This window comes from Xyrauchen texanus, chromosome 46 (genome assembly GCF_025860055.1).
Source record: "Xyrauchen texanus isolate HMW12.3.18 chromosome 46, RBS_HiC_50CHRs, whole genome shotgun sequence".
NCBI classification, from domain to species: Eukaryota; Metazoa; Chordata; class Actinopteri; order Cypriniformes; family Catostomidae; genus Xyrauchen; species Xyrauchen texanus.
The window spans coordinates 13,571,727-13,592,200 of NC_068321.1; the positions used below are offsets into that span (position 1 = coordinate 13,571,727).

Sequence of the window (20,474 nt, forward strand, 5' to 3'; positions counted from 1 at the left end):
AAAGGAATGAAAAAGAGGCTATGAGGGATTGACTTACAGTCTATTCAATGGGTTGTAGTCTACTGTTGTTTACATTGGTGTTGACCGTTCAGCTGATGTAATACAGAAAAAAAAACTTTCTAAAACATTTCAGTTGACAAAAGGCAACTGGTAAACTGGTAAAAGGCACTTTTATTTTCTCACAAAGCACTAAACAGCAATAAAAACCACCACAGAACTTTCCTTAACGATTTTACCTATATGTACATGAATATACCATGATGCCATCATCCCACACACACATCACCGCCTCGTTTTTATTGTCGACAAAAAATAGCTATGTTGTTATTCTGAATAAGTTCTGTCGACCTATAAGGCACCAAACAAACATGCCTGACTTTTTTCAGCGAATGACTCATTGGTATGACATCTCTAGTGAATGAATCTAACTGACGTTCCTGTCGACAAATACAATCTTACCGACATCACAAAATGGGCGGGACAGCACGAGTCACTTTAACCAATAGACAACCAGCTTCATTCATAAATTGTGTGGAGGGTGATTGTTGGAAGCGTGGGTTTGCAGGTTTCGTAACTCTAACTGAAACAGAAAAACCAGTTCTGAATCACAACCAATGGTACTCTTTGAATGGATGTTACTGGAATGTTTGTCCAATCTCTTCTCACTCAGAACAGCTTTCGGTCCGCCCCATTGAAACGGAGAACCGAATGAATGAGAATGGACTTTTTGTGATTGACGCACGCAAGAACCAAAGAACGCTAAGGTGCCATTGGCAGACAGGGGTATCGTCCAATCCACAATGGCCGTGGGTTTGAATGGGCGGCGACGGAGTAGGTGGGAGGTGTGCACTTAAATCTGGATAGACTAGTATGTTGGAGGAGTTGTAGGGGTGTGATGCCACAACCTGCTTATAAAGGGGCGCACACATTGAAGCTTTAAAGCAGTGCTTAACGCCTAATTTTGCAGGTCATTCACCACGCACAGCCAGCCGTAGACATGGAGTCGTTTAACGTGGTGGAGACGCTTCAACCTGCCGAAAGAGCGCTCTTCTGGGTCGGTGCATTTACCACGGCCTCGCTGGCGCTGTGGCTGTTGTACATGATTGTCACTGGCTTTAGGATATGGGTGCTGGGAAACGGGGATTTACTCTCTCCCAAATTGGGAAAATGGGCAGGTAAGTTCAAAGACATCATTTGGAACTGCAAGCGTGTATTGACAGGACATGAGTGGCATAAATATAGTGCGTATTTGAAGACTTCAATTAAATGATGAACTTTTGGATTTGTGGAAAGTATAATAGCTAATTGTAACTTTTGTCCGTTTCGCCGCATTAGATGCAATTTAACACCTCATCATCGTTAAAAAAAGATGAATGTTTAAGCCTCTCAGTTTAATGTATAACCATTAGGGAAAGATTAAATCACCAGACTAATTGAGGCATTATAATTTTATGCGTATGGTCAATAGAGGCGACGTGTCTCAGGTTGACTGATTGCGCCATACATTCATATATTATGCGCAAATACAACATACTCCCAGTCAGTCAGGTTTTGATGCCTAATTCAACTGACATTTTTAGATAGCATTGCTTTTAATATATTAGGTTAAACATTTTACTAATTAGATTTAAGTTTGCTTTTACCTAAATGGTTTGTCATTTTAGCACATTTAAAATCAGAACCATTTTTAAAAGGGTCATGTCGGTAAACGTATCATTTTCCGCAATTGTAGTTTTTCCTTAATCTAATGTGTCTGGCCTAGCCTGACCCAGTCATCCAGTTTCCCGGCCGCGCTGTGCCAATGTGTGTCCCGACAAATGCGCTTTTTCAGATCGCTTTGACAGATTTGTGGGCAAATTGCGGCTTAACCTCTCGATTGATGTATTTTCGACTGGTATCCATCCCCTCACTGGGGCACAGAGGTTGGTTCTGGCAACATGACGCAGTTTAAAACGCCAATCTTAATTATAATGCGGGTCCATACCACGTGCGGCATGTGAGAGGAGACTGCGTGTGATGCACAGATTTTAAAATGCCATGAAGTACAAAGCAACGTTTTCCTCGGAAGCTTAATCTGACTCGAGCACGGTAACTTCACTCATCTCCCTGTTAAAGATTTTGAAATGGCTCATCATGCCATATTTTACTTGTAGGGGGATGTTGCCTAGGCAGCAGGTGCAACAGCATTCAAAGCCCCCAGCGGTCGACTTGGTCATTGCACATATGAAGCGTTTTCAAGCTCTGATGAATAACGAGTCTTTTGAAGAAATAAATGATCTAGTTTGTGTTTTCGCTGATATTTTATCCAAAGAGACCGATTACAGGGACAGGGCCCCTGTGGTTCAGAGCCTCAGAACTCAAGGTCACTGTCGTCCTTATTCAGAGTAGCGCCATGTTTTATTTTTGACGGGAATGAAAACGAGGCTGAGGAATGGACTCTCATACTTGTGTTTTTTGTCTAGTGAAATTTTCTGGAAAGACTTTTTTCAAACTTTTGACAACTTAACCCAATAAAGAGATGGTCCCTGCATCCAAAATCGCATGGGCTACTGACGAGTATGTACATTATTTAATGAAGGACGCACTTCTTGGCTGGTAAAACAGGACACTCTTTAGGTATGCATGCATGCGTGCAAGTAGTATGAAAAGATTGCGGACATACTTCATCCAGGAATGTGGGCAATGTACTGTTGCAAATATATCATGTAATCTAAACAACTGCAAAACTCTACTCTGGTTTTGTTAAACAAGCACCATTTAGGGAACAACTTTGTTGGTATATAGGCTATATATAATTTACATTTACATTTATGCATTTGGCAGACGCTTTTATCCAAAGTGACTTACAGAGCCCTTCTTACAGGGACAATCCCCCTGGAGCAACCTGGAGTTAAGTGACTTGCTCAAGGACACAATGGTGGTGGCTGTGGGGCTCGAACCAATGACCTTCTGATTACCAGTTTACCAGTACTGTGGTTTAGACCACTACACCACCACCTCTCCATACACCTCTCCTTTTACAGTTGAAAAGAGTCGTGATTCACCGCTGTTCTTTTAAATCCAACGTTGACAAGGTCTCTGTTTCCAAGGGATTATGGGATCTGAATGTATCCGCACTTCAGAATGTCGCCTGGAATTGTAGATCATCTTGGAATTTCTCACTTACTATTTTATGAATACGGAGGATTCTGATATACTACTGCATTACATACTATATAGTAAGGAAGAATGGATATTCAGAAGCAGCTTGTGTTTCTTATCGCTCACAGCCGTGTTTTTATTCCAGCCAATGATTAAAAATGGCGCAGCATTAAATGAGGTCCATAGTGTCCATTTAATAGTGATAATACATGTATCAGGTTTCGAACCCACACCCATTTAGTTTTCAGCTACAAGGCCACAATGCCACCATTTCAGAGTGACATTTTTAAACCATGCTTGAAATATTTCCTTCGTACATTCTGTAAGTGTGATGTCAAATACTGAGGTGATGAAAGCCACTCCTTGAAACTAGACAAGCCGGGTACCAGTCTGACTCGTTCAGTTTTAATGTGCGTTTAGCTAAGGCAGCTTGCGCACAGGTAAGGTGGAGGTGATTAAGTGGGGGAGGAGGAGGAGGAGGAGGAGGAGGAGGAGGGAGGGAGGGAGGAGGGAGGAGGGGGGCGACTTGTCCCTTTTCCTGCCAATCCAGAAGCACAGGTCTTGTCAGGTTGAGCAACAGTCCATTTCCCAATCTCAACTCTTAAGTTGTGTGAAAACTGATGGTTCCTTGAAATGTTCACACACAGTCCCTGTCTCCCTCAGTGCACCATCTTATAAACTCATTTACAGGCATGTTGAGGGTCTGAAGTCACTGATGTCATAAAACTCTGCATTTCTCAAGGTACAATGTGCTGAGTTTGCAGTAACTTGAAGGTGAGTCACATTAGAGATTCATACTTCTAGTTATGAGGAAGAAGCTCCTCAACTGAGACGGTAACATTTTAAGGGAGACCCCTGGTGATATTTTTGGGTACTGCACTGCCTTGGCATATAAGCCTCTGGTTTAGCCATTGTCCATGATCTGCTTGCAGCATTAGAAGCACAGTGTTTTTATAAGACCATTATTATTAGTCAGGTGTGGCTTCTCTCTCTCTCTCAACATTATTCAATTATACATTTAACAAGAATCCCATGCAGCATTCTTTAAAAAGGATTTACAGATGCATACATGGACAATAGAACTGTTAATGCCTTGCAGAATAAATAATAAGAAAAAAAAGAAAAAAAAAAACGTATGAGGCAATAAGCATTCACACAGGTTAGTTGCATCATCCAATCTGAATATGTTATTTGTTGAATCGCACAGAAACGTGTCCAGGTAACTTTTCACCCGTGTGTGTTTTTTACACATGCTTTTACTTTAGTATTTTTACTTTGAATATAGAATTATTTTTTTTTTAACCTTGTTTTTACCTCATGTTGCGTGACATGCTTTTCACGACCATTAAGCATATTTTTCCCCCAGTTCCAGATGTACTTTATATATTCCTGTTAATGTTAATTCTAATCACTGTATTGCAATGACTTTTATTTTGATAAATTAAAATGCATTACCAGGGTGTAGATTCATGAGACTAATTTCACAATAACAAACATCTCCGTATCGTCATTTGTGAGTTTTAAACCTCAAAAGGCTGCAATTAAATTCAATGAATAGCCTACATGGTCTGTGTGTGATTCAGCATGATATGAACAGGTTACGTGTTGTGTGATGAAGCGCTGTCAGAGCGGTTTGCGTGCGTTGTGAAAACAGCGCTAATGTCCGGAGTATCATTCCATAGCAGATCCACACAGTAGTGCAATTTCAAACATTTTCAAGCGTTACAAGTTATTATACAAATCTAAAAATGGACACGGTATTTACGGGAAAGGGGGGCGTTTTAACAGATTTTTAATTAGCAACATCGCAATCTGGAAAAATACATACACCCGCTGTGTCCGGATAGGCTACTTCGCTACTAAATAGTATGCCAATGGAGTAGTATGTCCAAATCCTCAGTATTCAGAAAACATCAAGCGAGAAATACCCAAATTACCTACTATTTCTGTTGAGATTTTAAGGTGTGGATCGTTTGAACACTTTACGAACCCATAACCCCTCGGGAGGCGACATCATGTTCAAAACGCTGGATTTAAAAGAACTGCGATGAACCATCAGCTAGGTGACTCTTTCAACTGCAAGTACTACCAAGAAAGCTGTTCCTCGTGCTTGTTTAACAAAAGTTGTAACCAGAGTAGACCCTTTTCGCGGTTATTACATCATACAAATGAGTTTCAGGTCAATACCCACTTCCCCATAGTATGTCCAGAATAGCAGAGTAACTTTACTCCGCTGTCCAGAATCATGTCCAGAATCTATTCATACTACTGACCTGCATACCTAAAGAACATAGGCCTACTGTTTTACAAGCAGACAATTGCATCCATCGAATACCTATTCTGACATTATTTCAGGCGCTGGGACTGTGTTCCGCCATAATAAAAGCTCCAGGTAAAAGTAAAGGAAATGCTACAAATGTACTTTTATTGTAAAAAAAATAATGCAATCCTCATATTTTTATATATTCAGTATTTGCATATAATATTAATTAGGCCATCCAAAAAGTGAGTGAACAATGCTGTGGTACAAATAGGCCTAAAATGTAAGTAAATATTGCCTATTACTGTATTGGTGCATCTAAATGAAAATGTGTTGATATCGTTCTTATGTTAATTAAGTAAAGAATTGTGGAAAACCTGCCTTCATTATTTTTAGATTTTTATTTTGAATCTACTACTGTACAGTGTTCCTCTGAAGAATTGTATATGCTATTTCAGAGCAATTACATCATTTTCTAGATATAAATCCAATATCGTCAATAAGCTAAAAAGATATAGAGAATTCTGCAGCTATATTGCCGAGCCCTACGTGAAACAGAGATTACGTTAGAGTGCTACAGTGCACACCCAATACTGTATGTATGGGTAGTTATTCTTAAATTAGACTGCCAGGTTTAGTGTTCATGGTGATTTGTTTATTTGACTGGTGCAGTGAACTGCAAGCATGAGATCGGTTGGCCTTTCTCTTAGCCAGGTTGTTCTGCTGACTGAGTAGCCAGAATTAGAGCTTCATCAACCCCTCACCCTTCCCCATCTCACTTCATGAGTCCCCACTTCATCCTTTTTTAGAACACTAAATGTGTTTAAGAATCACACAGTTATGTAATAGAGCTGCAGTCATTCATAGGGATGGGGGTGATTGTGTCATACAGACTTGGTTTGACATTAAAATGGTGGGAGTTTTGTGTTTCAAAACTGCTTCTGGCCAACATTTCTAGGCACAGGTGAGGTTTATTAGAATGCACCATTTAGTTTTGTTCTGAAAGCGTTTGTGTTCAAGCTTTGTTTTCTCACTGATTGTGGATGCACAGGTTTGAGGATAGCAACATTATCCCATTCATGCTAGGTAAAAGGTACAAAGTGAATGAGATTGCGCAACTTGTGAATGTGTGAGCCCTTGTGCACTGTGAATGATGACAGTGTGACTGCTGGCTCTTGAAGAGGCACGGGTGGTGGGGTCTTCAAAGAGAACGCTGCCGTTCATGTGACTAACACTGTTGCCACGTGCCGAAATCCGAGGATGCTATGTACCCCTTGAATATTCTCAGCCCCCTCTGTCTAAGCCTATCTCCATCCTCCCATCTCTTGCTCATCCCCTTCGTCTCAATCACTAAGAACCCCCCCACCACACCACCCCCTCCCGAATCTGTTTGTTCGCTCTCTGCGAGCCCCCACCCTCCCTTTTCTCTTCTGTCACGACTCTGCTCCATTTATTTATTTATATATCCAGAAAAAGGAAATCTTCCATCTGGCGTTTAACATTACAGTTACAATTCACATCCCATTCCGACCAGCTATTGTGTGGAATTATAGCATACGTTTAATTGGATCTCCTTGGCCTGAGTTGTTTAATTTAGATTCAGAAAGCTAGCGCCTACCATAAACGCAGTATTTCCACTCATTTTAAACTGCTCTAGTGTTTCCAAGTCTGTTTTCATCTGCTTAGAATGTGTCATTTTCTGCTACAGCAATTCATTCTGCTCCAAGAACTGAAAATGTATGTGAAAGGTCTCTAGAGTCCTAGAGGCGTTTATTTTAATGCCTTTTTATACAGTATTTTACTTTGGGCATGCATGATGGGTGCTACTTTTGCACACATTCAATGGCAAGTTCTACTGCCTTTTTGTTTTCCAGTCTCCCTTTTTTACTGCTCAGGCAGACCAAAATATACCTAGTCTATTTTTCGATGTTTTGAATTATTTCTGCCCTTTTTCTGTTCTAATTTTTTGCAAGAAGACCATTGCAGAGAGAACTATTGATTTTCACCTTTTTTTTTTTTTTTTTGGTAGCAAGCTTTTGCTGCCATTTCTGGTTGCACCTTCTCCCCCCCACCATTTTTTTTTTTTTTTTTTTTCCAATCCAACTTTATCGGAGTATAGATTCTATTTTGGGTGCTGAACTGCTCTGGTGTGTAGTTTTCGTGCTGGCCATGTGACTGGGTTGTTCTATTTAAAGCATGATGCTGCTGCTTTGAGGGGAGTGGGCGGAGGTGTAAGCATTCTGCAGTGCTACCGAGCCAAGAATGCAACTGTTCATTCATGGATGGGGAGATAGATGGAGAAGTGATGCGACCGATTGCATACAGTAGAAGCTGGTCTAAAGATGAACGCAGAGACTGCATCGCACCCCCATTTTAATTACACTAAACTGGCCTCGGATATTTTGAATATTAGGCCTATTAGAATAACTGCAAGCATAAATTTCCTGTTCAATAATCATCCGTCAGCTTTTTTTCCCTTGTACCAAGGGCTCTACAATGATGTGTGTTGCTGGGGGATGCAGAGAAAGAGAGCGAGAGGTTGAGCGGGCAGCATCTTGTTGGTATTCAAGTGCTGCGGCTGTTCCAGACGAGGCAGCTATTTTTACTCACCCAGCTGCTTTTTATTTAGTGCTGGAATACGGAGTCTGATCAGGGCCAGTGCGCCTGTGCAGCTCGATATTTCTGAACGCGCTGTTCCTGAATGTACCAAAGCACGAATGTTCACTTCAAGAGGGGCGAGTAGCTCCTCCTGGGTCTATTCATTCTTATTTTTATTTAATTGGAAGGTTTGATGGACCATTTAGATATCTCGTGACTGTTTCTGAAAGGTGTAGCGGCATCTAGATAAACTGATCTATTTCATGCTTCCATCTCACCGTCGTCTAAATAAACGCATATATAATTTGTACACAAAATCTGTAAGCATCTCCGGTCAAGCATCAATGCTTCTGGTAATGTTCATGTGGCTTCTTGCGTGCATCTTTGTGGTTTGTCACAGACGTATGGCTCACGTAAGGTGAATTAAGTCCTGCTCGGAGCTGTGGGTGTTTCTGTGGGACAGACTTTGATTTTGATGGTTGGCAGTCCATTTTATGATATCTTGTGTATCCATCACAATGTCAAGGTTATGGTAGAGTGGAATCGTAATATATGGGACTAGATGGTGAAAAGGATGTAGCAAAGGATGAGTTGCCAAAAGTGTCCGCTGCCTTTCTATGTCTATTCTCACTTGTAATTCTGTGAATTGCCCCAAAGCCCTTTTTGCTTTGGTTTGAGCCATTCTGATGTATGTGCACATGCACAATTGTCTTAAGTGTGGAATTCTCAACATGATGTCATAACGTTGTAGTTATTTGTACAAGATGGCGCAATTGTAAGGTATTGTAGGAATTGGCTTGTACAAAAAGTTATGACTTTAATTCCCATAGACACTAAACCAGTCTACAAATAAACAGAATTTTAAATCGATACAAAATGGCAATTAAATTTTAGCTAGCCTCCTAACCAACAATTTAAGGGGAAACATCTGAACAAATTCGGTCACCTTTTCCATATTTATGTGATGCAAATGACTGATTATATGTGAATAACCTGTAACGCACGTCCCTCGTCTCTTTCCAAACTCCTTGTTATTGTATCAAAATAACATTGTTGGGTTTGGGTAAGGGGTCAGCTTCCTTCACCTGTTAGGTGTAGGTTTGGCATTTGGGTTAGAGTTTAAAAAGGAAAAGTAGTAGAAATCATTTTTCTATGGGAGTAAAAGTGTTCTAAATCTCGTACTATTGCCACCCTTGTTATGAGACTGGAATGGAATTCCTGAAGGTTTGGGGAAAATATGAAGCACCTGCCTAAACTTCTCCGTAATGAAGTCCATGGTCATGTCATGACCTGATATTCATTTATTTTAATGATGTTTGCCTAAAACGCTCAAGTATTACAAGAATGTTTCTTAAAGCACATGTCTGCTGAATTTACTGTTAATTTCAACGGATCAAGTTGCGTTACTATTTATTAAATAAAGCAACTGTAGACTTTGGTTATGAGCTCTATGCTGTTATAAGTTTAATTTATGGATTGCAGAGCTTTTTGATGACCTACAGAATGTTAAAACTTAGGTTCTCCACCTCATTTTCTACTTCTGCATTCTCTAATGATATCCTGAAAATTATTTCCCAATCCCTCTTGCTACAAGTGTGCTGGTGTAATGTTCATAAACAATTGCCTGAAGCATGGAATTCTCTGACCATGTATCTTTATACTATCAAATGAAGGATGTGAACATTAACTTGAGTTGAGATCTTTCTGATCATAAACCTACAGCTTCTAAGGTATGGTAGTTTAACGCCCATTTGAGGCTTTTATGATGAAGCGCTTCATTCTTTGGATGTTAGAAAACTGCTTGTGAATCACATCAGCCTCTTTGTCCCTTCTCTCCTTCGATCTCGTATTCTCTCTCACTCTCTACCCACATCTGACATTGCGCAGTCTCCCATTTACCCCCCCCCCTTTCCAGTTTCTATTTTTAGCAGCCCCCAGGATCCCTCCTCGCCCCTCCTGTGCTGTCGTGCTCTACAGACGTCATACCCCCCTATTCTTCTCTCCCCCACAGCCCTGTTCTTGCAAATGACCACTGCCCATGCCTCACTTTGATCAGCCATCACCAAATGTGTCTTCATGCTTATTTTTTTTATTTATTTCTATGCCTGCATATACATTTTATAAAACTGAAGCATCTTGGGAAATGGAGATGGGCTGCTTATTGTTGCTTATTTGTAAAAAAATTTTTTTATAATAGATGTCTTAGGAACCTCACTCAAATTCAGATCATTTTCGTCTTGGTGGAATCTCCTGTTTAGCTTTTGTCTCTCCCAAAAAACTGAGATTATGTGACTGGTTTATTTAGTCTTAACACAGACGTTGATTGCTGTTCAGCAAACTCGTGGCCTTTTTAGATGGCAGTTTCGCAGGTGTGGGGTTTCTTTCATACCTGTTTGCCCAGTTTATTTAGAGTGTGTGTGTGTGTGTGTGTGTGTGTGAGTGAGTGAATTTTGATGCCGCAAACACTGATCCCGTCTCTTTCTCGTTTTTCCAGTTGTGACTGGAGCCACGGATGGGATTGGGAAATCCTATGCGGAGGAGGTAAGGGTTTCACTTATTTATCTCTTCGCTCCATGGAAAGCACGGTGACTCATCACAAGACAGAGGTTTTACTCTGAGGCCAAGAGAAGGAGGGTGACTAGAAGACTTCTGATGGAAAAAAGAGTTGTTACATCACGTAACTTGTACATTTAAAAGCAGCAGATCTTCTAGGCCACTTTACTTTTTCTAAATTAATATCAAGCTGAAGTGTAATTTCGGTGCCACTTCCATCAACAAATGGTATTGCAAAAATCAAAACTGCTTTTAAACAAGTTTCCCAAACACTCCCCCTGTATACCATTGGTTGCACAAGCCCCAAACACATGCTATTGATGAATTCAATGTTGTTGCCTCATGCCGGGCAAGAGTGTTTACACATTTAGGGTAGTCTATGTATAAATGGCTTACTTGCAGTTCTTTCCATATTAAGCTGGGAAAGGAATACTTTCTCCTTTCCCATTTTACATTGAATAATTTTAGGCCATAAATATCCATAGTAAGTTTTTGCACCAATTTTGGGAAGTCTTCATCGGAAATGTTCCTACAGATGCTTTGCATTTCTGTTATGCAGTAATTCTAATTTTTCCCTTTTCAGCTTGCTCATCGAGGATTCTCCATGATGCTCATCAGCCGCTCCCAAGAGAAGCTTGACGACGTGGCAAAGTTTCTTGGTCAGTGTTTGTGTGTGTTTTCAAACCGCAAACTTTCTGTGAATGACAGACAGTTCTCCTGGTGTTAATGAAACTGGGTTTATTTTTAGCCCTGTCCTGAGAGGCGGGGGGAGAGGGGGGGTCTGATTCACTTCTTGGGTGGAGAGTTGATGCAGCCTGGCAGGGGTACACAGTCAAAGGTGCATGCATAACATTTCTCAGAATAAGGCTGAAACACTGTTTACCTTTTAATGTTCCTATAAGTGACGAGTATTTACAGAGAGCCAATCCTAGAGCAATATTCTTAAACATTTAGATAGCAACTTAAAGGTCCTACAGTCATTGGTCCATAAGTCCCCCTGTGTGATATTTGGGCGTCAACAACAAATCAACCCTTTTGATCAGTTAGATGGGTTAAAAATGACTTCTGATGCATTTCACATACTATTAATCACAAAATTATACTTCTGTGGCCATTTATTTTTTAGGTATCCTTGAGGCTGTGTTCATATTTCCTCAGACTGCTTCCAATTCTTTATTTGCATTGCCAAGCCAGACCAAATGTGCTGTTTTAAACCAGCCTGTGCTTAATGTAAATTATAAAATGCCACCAACTATATAACCATGCATTAGGGATGGCTAAATGGACTACTAAACTTTTAAAAGGGAAGAAAAATGCTTTAATATAAATGTTTATATATATATATATATATATATATATATATATATGCATACACTCAAAGTACTTTTATTAGGAACATTATGGTCCTAATAAAGTGCCCAACATGGTCTTCTGCTGTTGTAGACCATCCACCTCAAGGTGCAACGTGTTGTGCATTCTGAGATGCTATATTCTGATCACTATAATTGTACAGAGTTGTTACCATAGCCTTTCTGGCAGCCATTTTCTGATGCCCTCTCATGATCAAGGCATTTTCATCCACATAACTGCTGCTCCCTGGATGTTTTTTGTTTTTGGCATTCTGAGTAAACTCTAGATACTGTTGTGTGTGAAAATTCCAGGAGATCAGCAGTTACAGAAATACTCAAACAGCCCTTCTTGCACCAACAATCATGCCACTCCCAAAATCACGGAGATCACATTTTTTCCCCCATTATGATGGTTGATGTGAACATTAACTGACTCTCCTGTCCTGTATCTGCATGATTTGATCCATTGCACTGCAGCCACACAATTGACTGATTAGATGATAACTGTGTGAATAAGTAGGTGTATGGGTATTTACTGTATAAGTGCGTCCAGTCAAACTCTAAGGTATTTTGGTGTCAATTCATCTGTCACTTGGTAAAAGCTAGCCAAATTTGTCAGACGCCAAAATGGGCAGGTTGTATGACATGCCTTCATCCTCAAACAATAAACAAAACTGTGAAAGAAAATGTGACCGACTACTTTAAAATATGTGTAACCGGTTTGGTATTACATTTAGGGTTATTCATGTATCTTAGTTTGTGTGAATGGAGCAGGAATAGCTAAAAGAATGTGAAGGGTCTTTTTTCCCTTTCCCACATTGTCACTGAGGAAAGCAGTAGTACAGCCTCATGGTGTTTACTGAATAATTAAGTAACAATGTCTTGATTTGTCTCTTAACTCATTCGCTAACATTAGCTCCTGATTAGCTCCAGCACAGTAACTAACTCGATTCTTCTGAAATGCTAGTGCACCTTGTCAGTAATCTGTTAAGCTTTTCTTGGACATTCATTGTATTTGTGCCATCACATGCTGCTATCACAATCACTTTTGCGGCATATATTTTTGGCTGTTAGATATAGAGACAACACTCGTTGTTGAACCTGGAAAGGGGCTTAATTGTCCGCCAGCGTAATGGTCATGCCGGAAACCCACATAAAGGAGGGGGGTTTGGCTAGTCAGGAGCCTGGGTGTTATTTGCCAAACATGGCTCTCATAACTCATATTTGCACTGACTGACCTTCATCCAGAGGGTTAGCAGGCACCAAGACCATTATCCCCCCAAAAAACTCCTGTTTATACAGCATTCTGAGGCACAAGAAGGAAAGGAAAAACTGTGTATTCAATATGCCTCTGTTCTGAAGCATATTTTTGTTAAGATACTTTGAACAACCACTCCTCACTGCAAGACTTGAGAGGAAATTTCCTCTCATAACTCACTGACTGGAACAGTGTTTAGACAAATGAGCCTTTGGACAATAAATTCTAATTGCTGCTGGCACCTCAAAGCGGCAGCGGAGGGGAGGGAAGTCTAGGAAGTTCTGCAGAAAGTATTTTTATTGGTACGCAGCACCCCCTGCTGTCCAGAAGGTACAGTGTTTTGATGCATGGCGAAGTCCCAGCGAAGCTATTTTTAGATCATCGGCAATAGCTGGGATGCCTGATCTTGGACCGATTTCCCGAATGGCAATGTTGGGCTCTGCAGCTGGTTTGTTTCAGCATTTTTTCTGAGAGAATGGATTTAAAGGAGTCATGACATTTTTATTTATTATAATTTTTTTAGGTTCCTTGACGTTCACTTATAATATTGTTAAAGTTGTTTGCACAAAAAGACTGTCATATATTTGTAAAACACGATCATTTTCCACTCTTATTCTGACCCCCTGTCAGAAACGCTCGGCTTTGGTGCTGCCTCCATTAATACTTGACCGTAAACAACAAATGTGCTGTTGTGGAGGCGGTCAGATGCAATTGTGTACCACAGGGGGACCTCACAATGTGGATTAAGTAGAGAACGAGACATTTTGGCAGCTTGGTTTTTATAGTAAAGTTACATTTTATGTCAAAATATCAAGGACAATTTTGATTCTTTATGTAATGACCCCTTCAAATGGATTGTTGAATATGTTAACACTATCAAATGTGTGGTGTTTTTTTATTTTTATTTTTATTATTTTATGTCCCAATCTACAGAAAGCACGTATAAAGTGGAAACAAAGACCATTGCAGTGGACTTTGGTCAGATTGACATCTATCCTAAAATTGAAAAGGGTCTTTCTGGACTGGAAATTGGAGTTCTTGGTGAGTTTCTTCCTCCTCTTTATATTTACAAGCCTCATGTTGTTCCTAACCAGTATGACCGACTGACATTTGTGGAACACAAAAGATGATTAAAGGGCAAAAGGATGGCCTCAGGCACCAATCACTTTCATTGTATGTAAAAAGCAATGAAAGTGATTGGTGACTGAGGCTGTCAGTCACTAATATTCTGTCTTGCATCTCCTTTTGCGTTAATCATTTTGTGGTAAAACATGGAAATTCATGATTTCCTGTCAGTGTTACTTTGGTCTGATCTTTTAGACGGGCTTGTGTTTTCTCCTGAAATCGTGATGGTTTTCATTTGTTTATCACTCCCATTCTCTTGTGAGGCTCTGTCTCCTCCTAGTGGTGATTTCTGGAACATGCTTGCATTACACTTGTAAATTTGATCATAATAAAAACATTTTTTGTTTCTAATAGTTAATAATGTGGGCATCTCTTATCCCTACCCTGAGTTCTTCCTGCACATCCCTGATCTGGAAAATGTAAGTAACTTTGTTTAAAACTTACTGACTTTGTATTACTAGCTATGCAGCTGTTTAGGAATATTCACTAATTATGTTTTCCTTCCCTCTTTCCCAGTTCATCAACACCATGATTAATGTCAACATTACCTCAGTGTGCCAAGTAAGTCATGATTGATTTACAATCGAAGAGCTTGGGTTGCTAAATGGTTTCGGATTGACTAATTTAGATTTGTTTTAAATTTTGAAATTTTTACGTTTAAAAGTGCTGTAATGTGACTGCTTTGATCTACTGCTGTTGTACCTGTTCACTTTCCCTGTTTTGCTGATCTCCACCAACGCTGCCTGTGCTTGCCACCCACGCATTTCTCGCTCTCTCTCTCTCGTATACAGGAATGATGTTATTGTAGCATGTCTGATTTTAATGTTGTCTCAAGTCAGTTTTTTGCCCTTGAGTCTTTGACTTGTTCCCTTTTTTCCATTATCTTTTATTAGATGACTCGTCTGGTGCTGCCTAGAATGGAGGCAAGGTGAGTCCTTGGATTAAACTCTAACTTGCATGTTTAAGTAACACAAACAGCTAACATGTCAGGAATTCCAAACCCAAGTCCTGTCATTAAAAGAGAATTCAATGCAGCTTTTAAACTATTTTTGAGTGCTGCTACCCACCCCGTTTATACCCACTCTGTGTGAAATTAAAAAGCATCAGTTCCCTGATCTGATTGGATGCTGCAAAGTCATGTGACACTCTAAAGCCAGTAACAGAGCTGGGCAAATTTTGTACAAATAGGTTCAACCCTCTGCACTCGCCAGCACTCTACTGTGGCTGCAGTGGTACTGCATGAGAAAGCTGGTGCCATGGCAACACACATGGCTACCATCATTAGACATGTGTTAAAGTGAAGTACAGGGTGACGGTCTTTTGTTGGAATCACTTTATTTTATTTTATTTTTGTTTCAATCAAGTTAAGGAAATATGACAAATCAATGTAATGTATTTCAGAGCAAAAGGTGTTATCCTCAACATCTCTTCTGCCAGTGGCATGTTCCCTCTTCCACTGCTGACCATCTACTCCTCCACTAAGGCAAGTATTTTAACCCAAGTTGATTTACAACAAAACCGTTTTAAAAAGTTTGTTTTCTAGTAATTGTAGTTAAAGCAGGTCAAAAGTTGTCTGAGGTTGATTTATTATTTTACACTGGTTCTCTTTCTACAGGCTTTTATGGACTTTTTCTCACAAGGGCTTCAAGCGGAGTACAAGTGTAAAGGAATCATCATCCAGGTGAGTTTTTTTTTTTTTTTTAAAGTCAACATGAAACTGCGTTCACAACCCAAAATTTCCAAAGTAAATGTATGCAAGGCTGTTTCTGCCACGTCAAATAAAAGTCTTTTGTGACTTTTCCACTTAAGCGTGGAGCAAGTCGTTCTGTTTTTGATGAAAGATTACGAAAAGTTTTGTCTTTGAAATAAAATGCACCGTATGAACTTGTACTTAAGTCAATTGATCACTTTTGATTCCTTGAAGTTGTTAACTTCAAGATTTCTTTGCTTAGAGATCTTGTAAAGTTGAAATCTGTGAGGCCAAATCCAAAGGCCTAAGTATGCATTTTGTCATCAAATGTCTTTGTTCCTTTTGTAGAGCGTGCTACCTTTCTTTGTGGCTACTAAGATGACGAAGATCAGGAAGCCAACTCTGGACAAGCCCACACCTGAACGCTACGTAGCTGCTGAACTGACCACTGTGGGACTGCAGGACCGAACCAATGGCTATTTCCCTCACGCCGTCATGGTAAGACATTCATCTTCAACCTAACATTTTATTTCTATAAAACAAGGCCTTTTACCCCTTAGATGTCCCTTTAATGGTAGTTGCATTGTTCTCTACCAACCATGTTCTTGTCCCATGTGTTCTGCAGGGCTGGGTGATAACTGTCTTGGCTCCCATAAAGCTGGTCCTCTACTTGGGTCTGTGCCTGAACAAGTCCCAGCGCGGTGGCTATCTCAGGAGGAGAAAGCTGCGATAGTTTTGAGGACATTGTGTGACAGAGATTAAATGGAAATAAAATGCGACCAAATGTTTTACAGAACGTATGTGCTGAGATTTGAGATTCAGTAGTGATTCTTAATGGTGAATCTTTGAAGTGCATCCTCTTACAATATTTTTTTTTTTTATGTTGTTTGTATATCATGTTTTTGAATGAATGTCTAGACACTGCCGGCGTTCCACAATGACCCACTGAGAATGAAATGTTGCTGAAAATAATGACTCTTGACTTGTTAGTTGCCTGGAATGGGGACGTATAGTTTTCTGTATTGGGTGAAAAGTGTTACATTGTTGCAGGGAGGGCTTTGTTGCCACTGCTGTTGTAAGCAGAGGGATATTGATGAGGTGGTAGTGTTTTATATTTATTTAAAAAAAAATTTTACCTGGACTGTTTACTTGCACTCTTAACTGCGAATAACTATTTTGCAATTGTGCCTTTTTTCCTTCTAATAAGTGATAAATGGGGGTTGGCCTTTTATAATTTAGCATATTTAAAAAAATCTATGGTGGCTATTTCTGAATCTTGCACTGTTGTACTGTATCCATATGAAACCAGAGGTCTGAATAAGGTGTTTTTTTTGTACATTGGCCTTTTCAGGCTTAAAGTTTACCTGTCAGCCTTGGTTTATATAAAACCTGTGTGCCTTTTTTTTATACTGTAGGATTTGAAGTTGTTCACGTTTATTGAAAGGAGATCTTTGCTATCTGTTTGTATGCAGACCTAACGCACATTTATATGCTAACCATGTAGATTAATATCGCTAATTGTCTGATTCGTTCATGGACTTATTTGAGGAATACCTCCACATTTTAGATCTCTGTATGATTATTTTCGGAGCAATGTCAGTCAAGTTGAAATGTCCAGGTGGTTGAACCTCATTGGTCGCCTCTGGTTTAAAACCTGGAATGTGCTCATTCCAGACATATCGAAGAGTGGAACACGATGTACTGCTTACTCGGGTGCAATAATCTGAAATATTTGTTTGTTAATAAAATTACTTTTCTGTAATATTGTATTTTGTCTTTTTTTTTGTAATACATTTTATTATACTGCAAGTTTTAGTGCCATTTAGTTCATTTCAAATGTAACATTTTTATATTTCAGTTTGTTTGACTTGAATGAAATGCAGTACTTGATTTTAAAAAGGCAATCACGAAGGATCCAAAATGGATTTGAATCAGTTTAAGAATATTGGCTGGTTGAATTTTACCTGCAATCGAGAAGCACGTTCACAAACATAAATGCCGTAATGGTAAATAAATTGGTGTAGTGGAATGAAAAGATACTTTTAGAAATAATACATGCAATACGATTTGAATGGTTGTGTAAGGCACTTTTCATCTTATTTCTCCCAAAACACTAAACTGCAACAACCACCACCATTACTTTTGTCCCTATACTTAATTTAATTTCTTAAAGGGACAATACATATATTCACAAATGTAAATATGTCAGATTATAGCCTTAGGCTAATTTCCATCTGCAGACCCTCTGGCAGGTTGATGTTACACAGAAATTAATAAATACATACCTATACACAGACTTTATACAGAAAAACAAGGACAAGAGGAGTGATCACAGCATGTTAGAACAGACAGTAACAACAAGAGTGGACAACAAAAGACATATAGAAAATTGGAAAGCATCGACTATATTGCACATATATTAACATGATCTCACTTTAACCCTCCTTTATGGCCTTTTACCACAAGTGCTCCCCAGCCACCTTTCCAAAAATTATTTATAAAAATAAAAACCAATATAAAAAAAAACAACCCTCCGTTATTTTTCATACACATTGTTGCTTCATTAATGTTTAATAGTATATATTTTTTTAAATATTGATACTTTGTTAGCAGACAAAGCTAATTTTCCTTTAAGTTGTTTAACCTTGTTGTACCCAACTATTTAGTAATACTATTAATTTCTAAAATCAACTATTTAATGAAACGAGATTCTAAAACCGAGGCAGTTCATTTTATTTATCAGTTGAACAAAAATACAGTTAGCTGCATGTTCTCCTGTCTCTCTCACCCCAACCACCCATATTACCCTGAGGAAAAGAGGTGGGAAATGTTCAACTTAACTCATTCACCTACCAGAATATTTCACATTTTGTTCCTGTTACACCCACCCATCATAACACCTTGAACATTGAACATGCATATCTTTTAAATTATGAAATTCACTCATTTAATTTCTTTACATTGAAGAACTAATTTCCTCCCCTATAAACTTATCTTTAGTCTCATCTTATTATTATTACTATTCAGTTTTGCTCTCAAGATGGAACGTTCAAACTTTTTCAAACGGTTTTACAGCGTTTCCAACTTTTTGTCCTCCTAAACAACTTCAACTTGAAGCAACAAGTAGGTGATTTTCGAATGTGTACTTATGTTAAAGGGATAATTCACCCAAAAATGAAAATTACCTCACTTTTTTCACGTTTTGAATGAGAGAGATTTATGGTTAAATAAATATTGAACGACGAGGGTGAGAAAATTATGGCAGAAAAGGTTAGTTTATATTACGTTTGTTATTAAAATTTGTCAGTATCATTAAGTGTAAATTATTGTCTAGAGGTCCTGACAGCGTGTAGACGTCACGTCACTGTCTTGTGATACTTGTTACTTTTCTCAGTGCTGGCCAGGATGGGCCAATCACAGGCGTTGTTATTCTCTATTGTTATTATAAAAAATACTGTTATAGCGACTGCTGAGGCTTATTTTCATTCACATGTTTGAATCCTCGATATTATCCGTTTTTATTAAAAACAACTATCTAGTGTAAAATGTCTACATTAAGATATTAAACGTTCTGATAGTTAAATGCAGATGAATTGAGGATTCGGTTTTCTGTGCGGCCATGCGCCCCCTGTCTCATGTAATACAGTTGACAACATTTGCAATTTGCAATGTGTTCACGCTCAATGGTTGCCCCTGCAGCAGTATCACTTTTTTTTATTAATTATTATTATTATTTATTTATTTAATTGGTGTTTCGATATACACTGGCAGACAAAAGTTTGGAATAATGTACAGATTTTGTTTTTTCAGAAGGAAATAAGTCATGTAATTCCCCAAAGTGGCATTCAACTGATCACAAAGTATAGTCAGGACATTACTGATGTAAAAAATGCAGCACCATCAATATTTAAAAACAGTCATTTTGTATCTACACAGGCCTCATTTCCAGCAGACATAACTCCAAATAATCATGCTAAATTGATAAGTCAATCATTGTTTTGAGGAATGAAGGCTATAAAATGCTTGAAACTGCCAAAAAAAAAAAAAAAAAAACAGAAGATTTCACACGAAGTTGTGCAATACAGTCTTCAAAGACAAAGGACAACTGGCAAGGACAGAAAGAGACGTGGAAGGCCAGATGTACAACTAAACAAGAGGATAAATACATCAGAGTCTCTAGTTTGAGAAATAGATGCCTCACATGTCCTCAGCTGACAGCTTCATTGAATTCTTCCCGCTCAACACCAGTTTCATGTACAACAGTAAAGAGAAGACTCAGGGGTGCAGGACTTATGGGAAGAACTGCAAAGAAAAGCCCACTTTTGAAACTCTTTAGAGTGGACAAAGAAACAGACATTGGACAACAGATATTTGGAAAAGAATGTTATGGATCTTAAACCCATTGAGTTTTTGTGGGATCAGCTAGACTGTAAGGTGCGTGAGAAGTTATTCACAAAATAACAGAACAACCTAGTGACACAAGTTCATTTAGATCCTTTT

General features: G+C 39.0%; 1 protein-coding gene across 1 annotated transcript; it reads left to right on the forward strand.

Annotated features, from left to right (window-relative positions):
• Nucleotides 1-859: 859 nt before the first annotated feature.
• On the forward strand, nt 860-17,726 carry LOC127638380 (very-long-chain 3-oxoacyl-CoA reductase-A). Its single transcript, XM_052119876.1, has 11 exons — nt 860-1,175; nt 10,494-10,540; nt 11,136-11,211; nt 14,093-14,200; nt 14,639-14,703; nt 14,801-14,845; nt 15,178-15,212; nt 15,686-15,767; nt 15,900-15,965; nt 16,323-16,472; nt 16,600-17,726. Exons 1-11 carry the CDS (start codon nt 998-1,000, stop codon nt 16,705-16,707), a joined length of 960 nt encoding a protein of 319 aa, XP_051975836.1. The 5' UTR covers nt 860-997; the 3' UTR covers nt 16,708-17,726.
• The last annotated feature ends 2,748 nt before the right edge of the window (nt 17,727-20,474 follow it).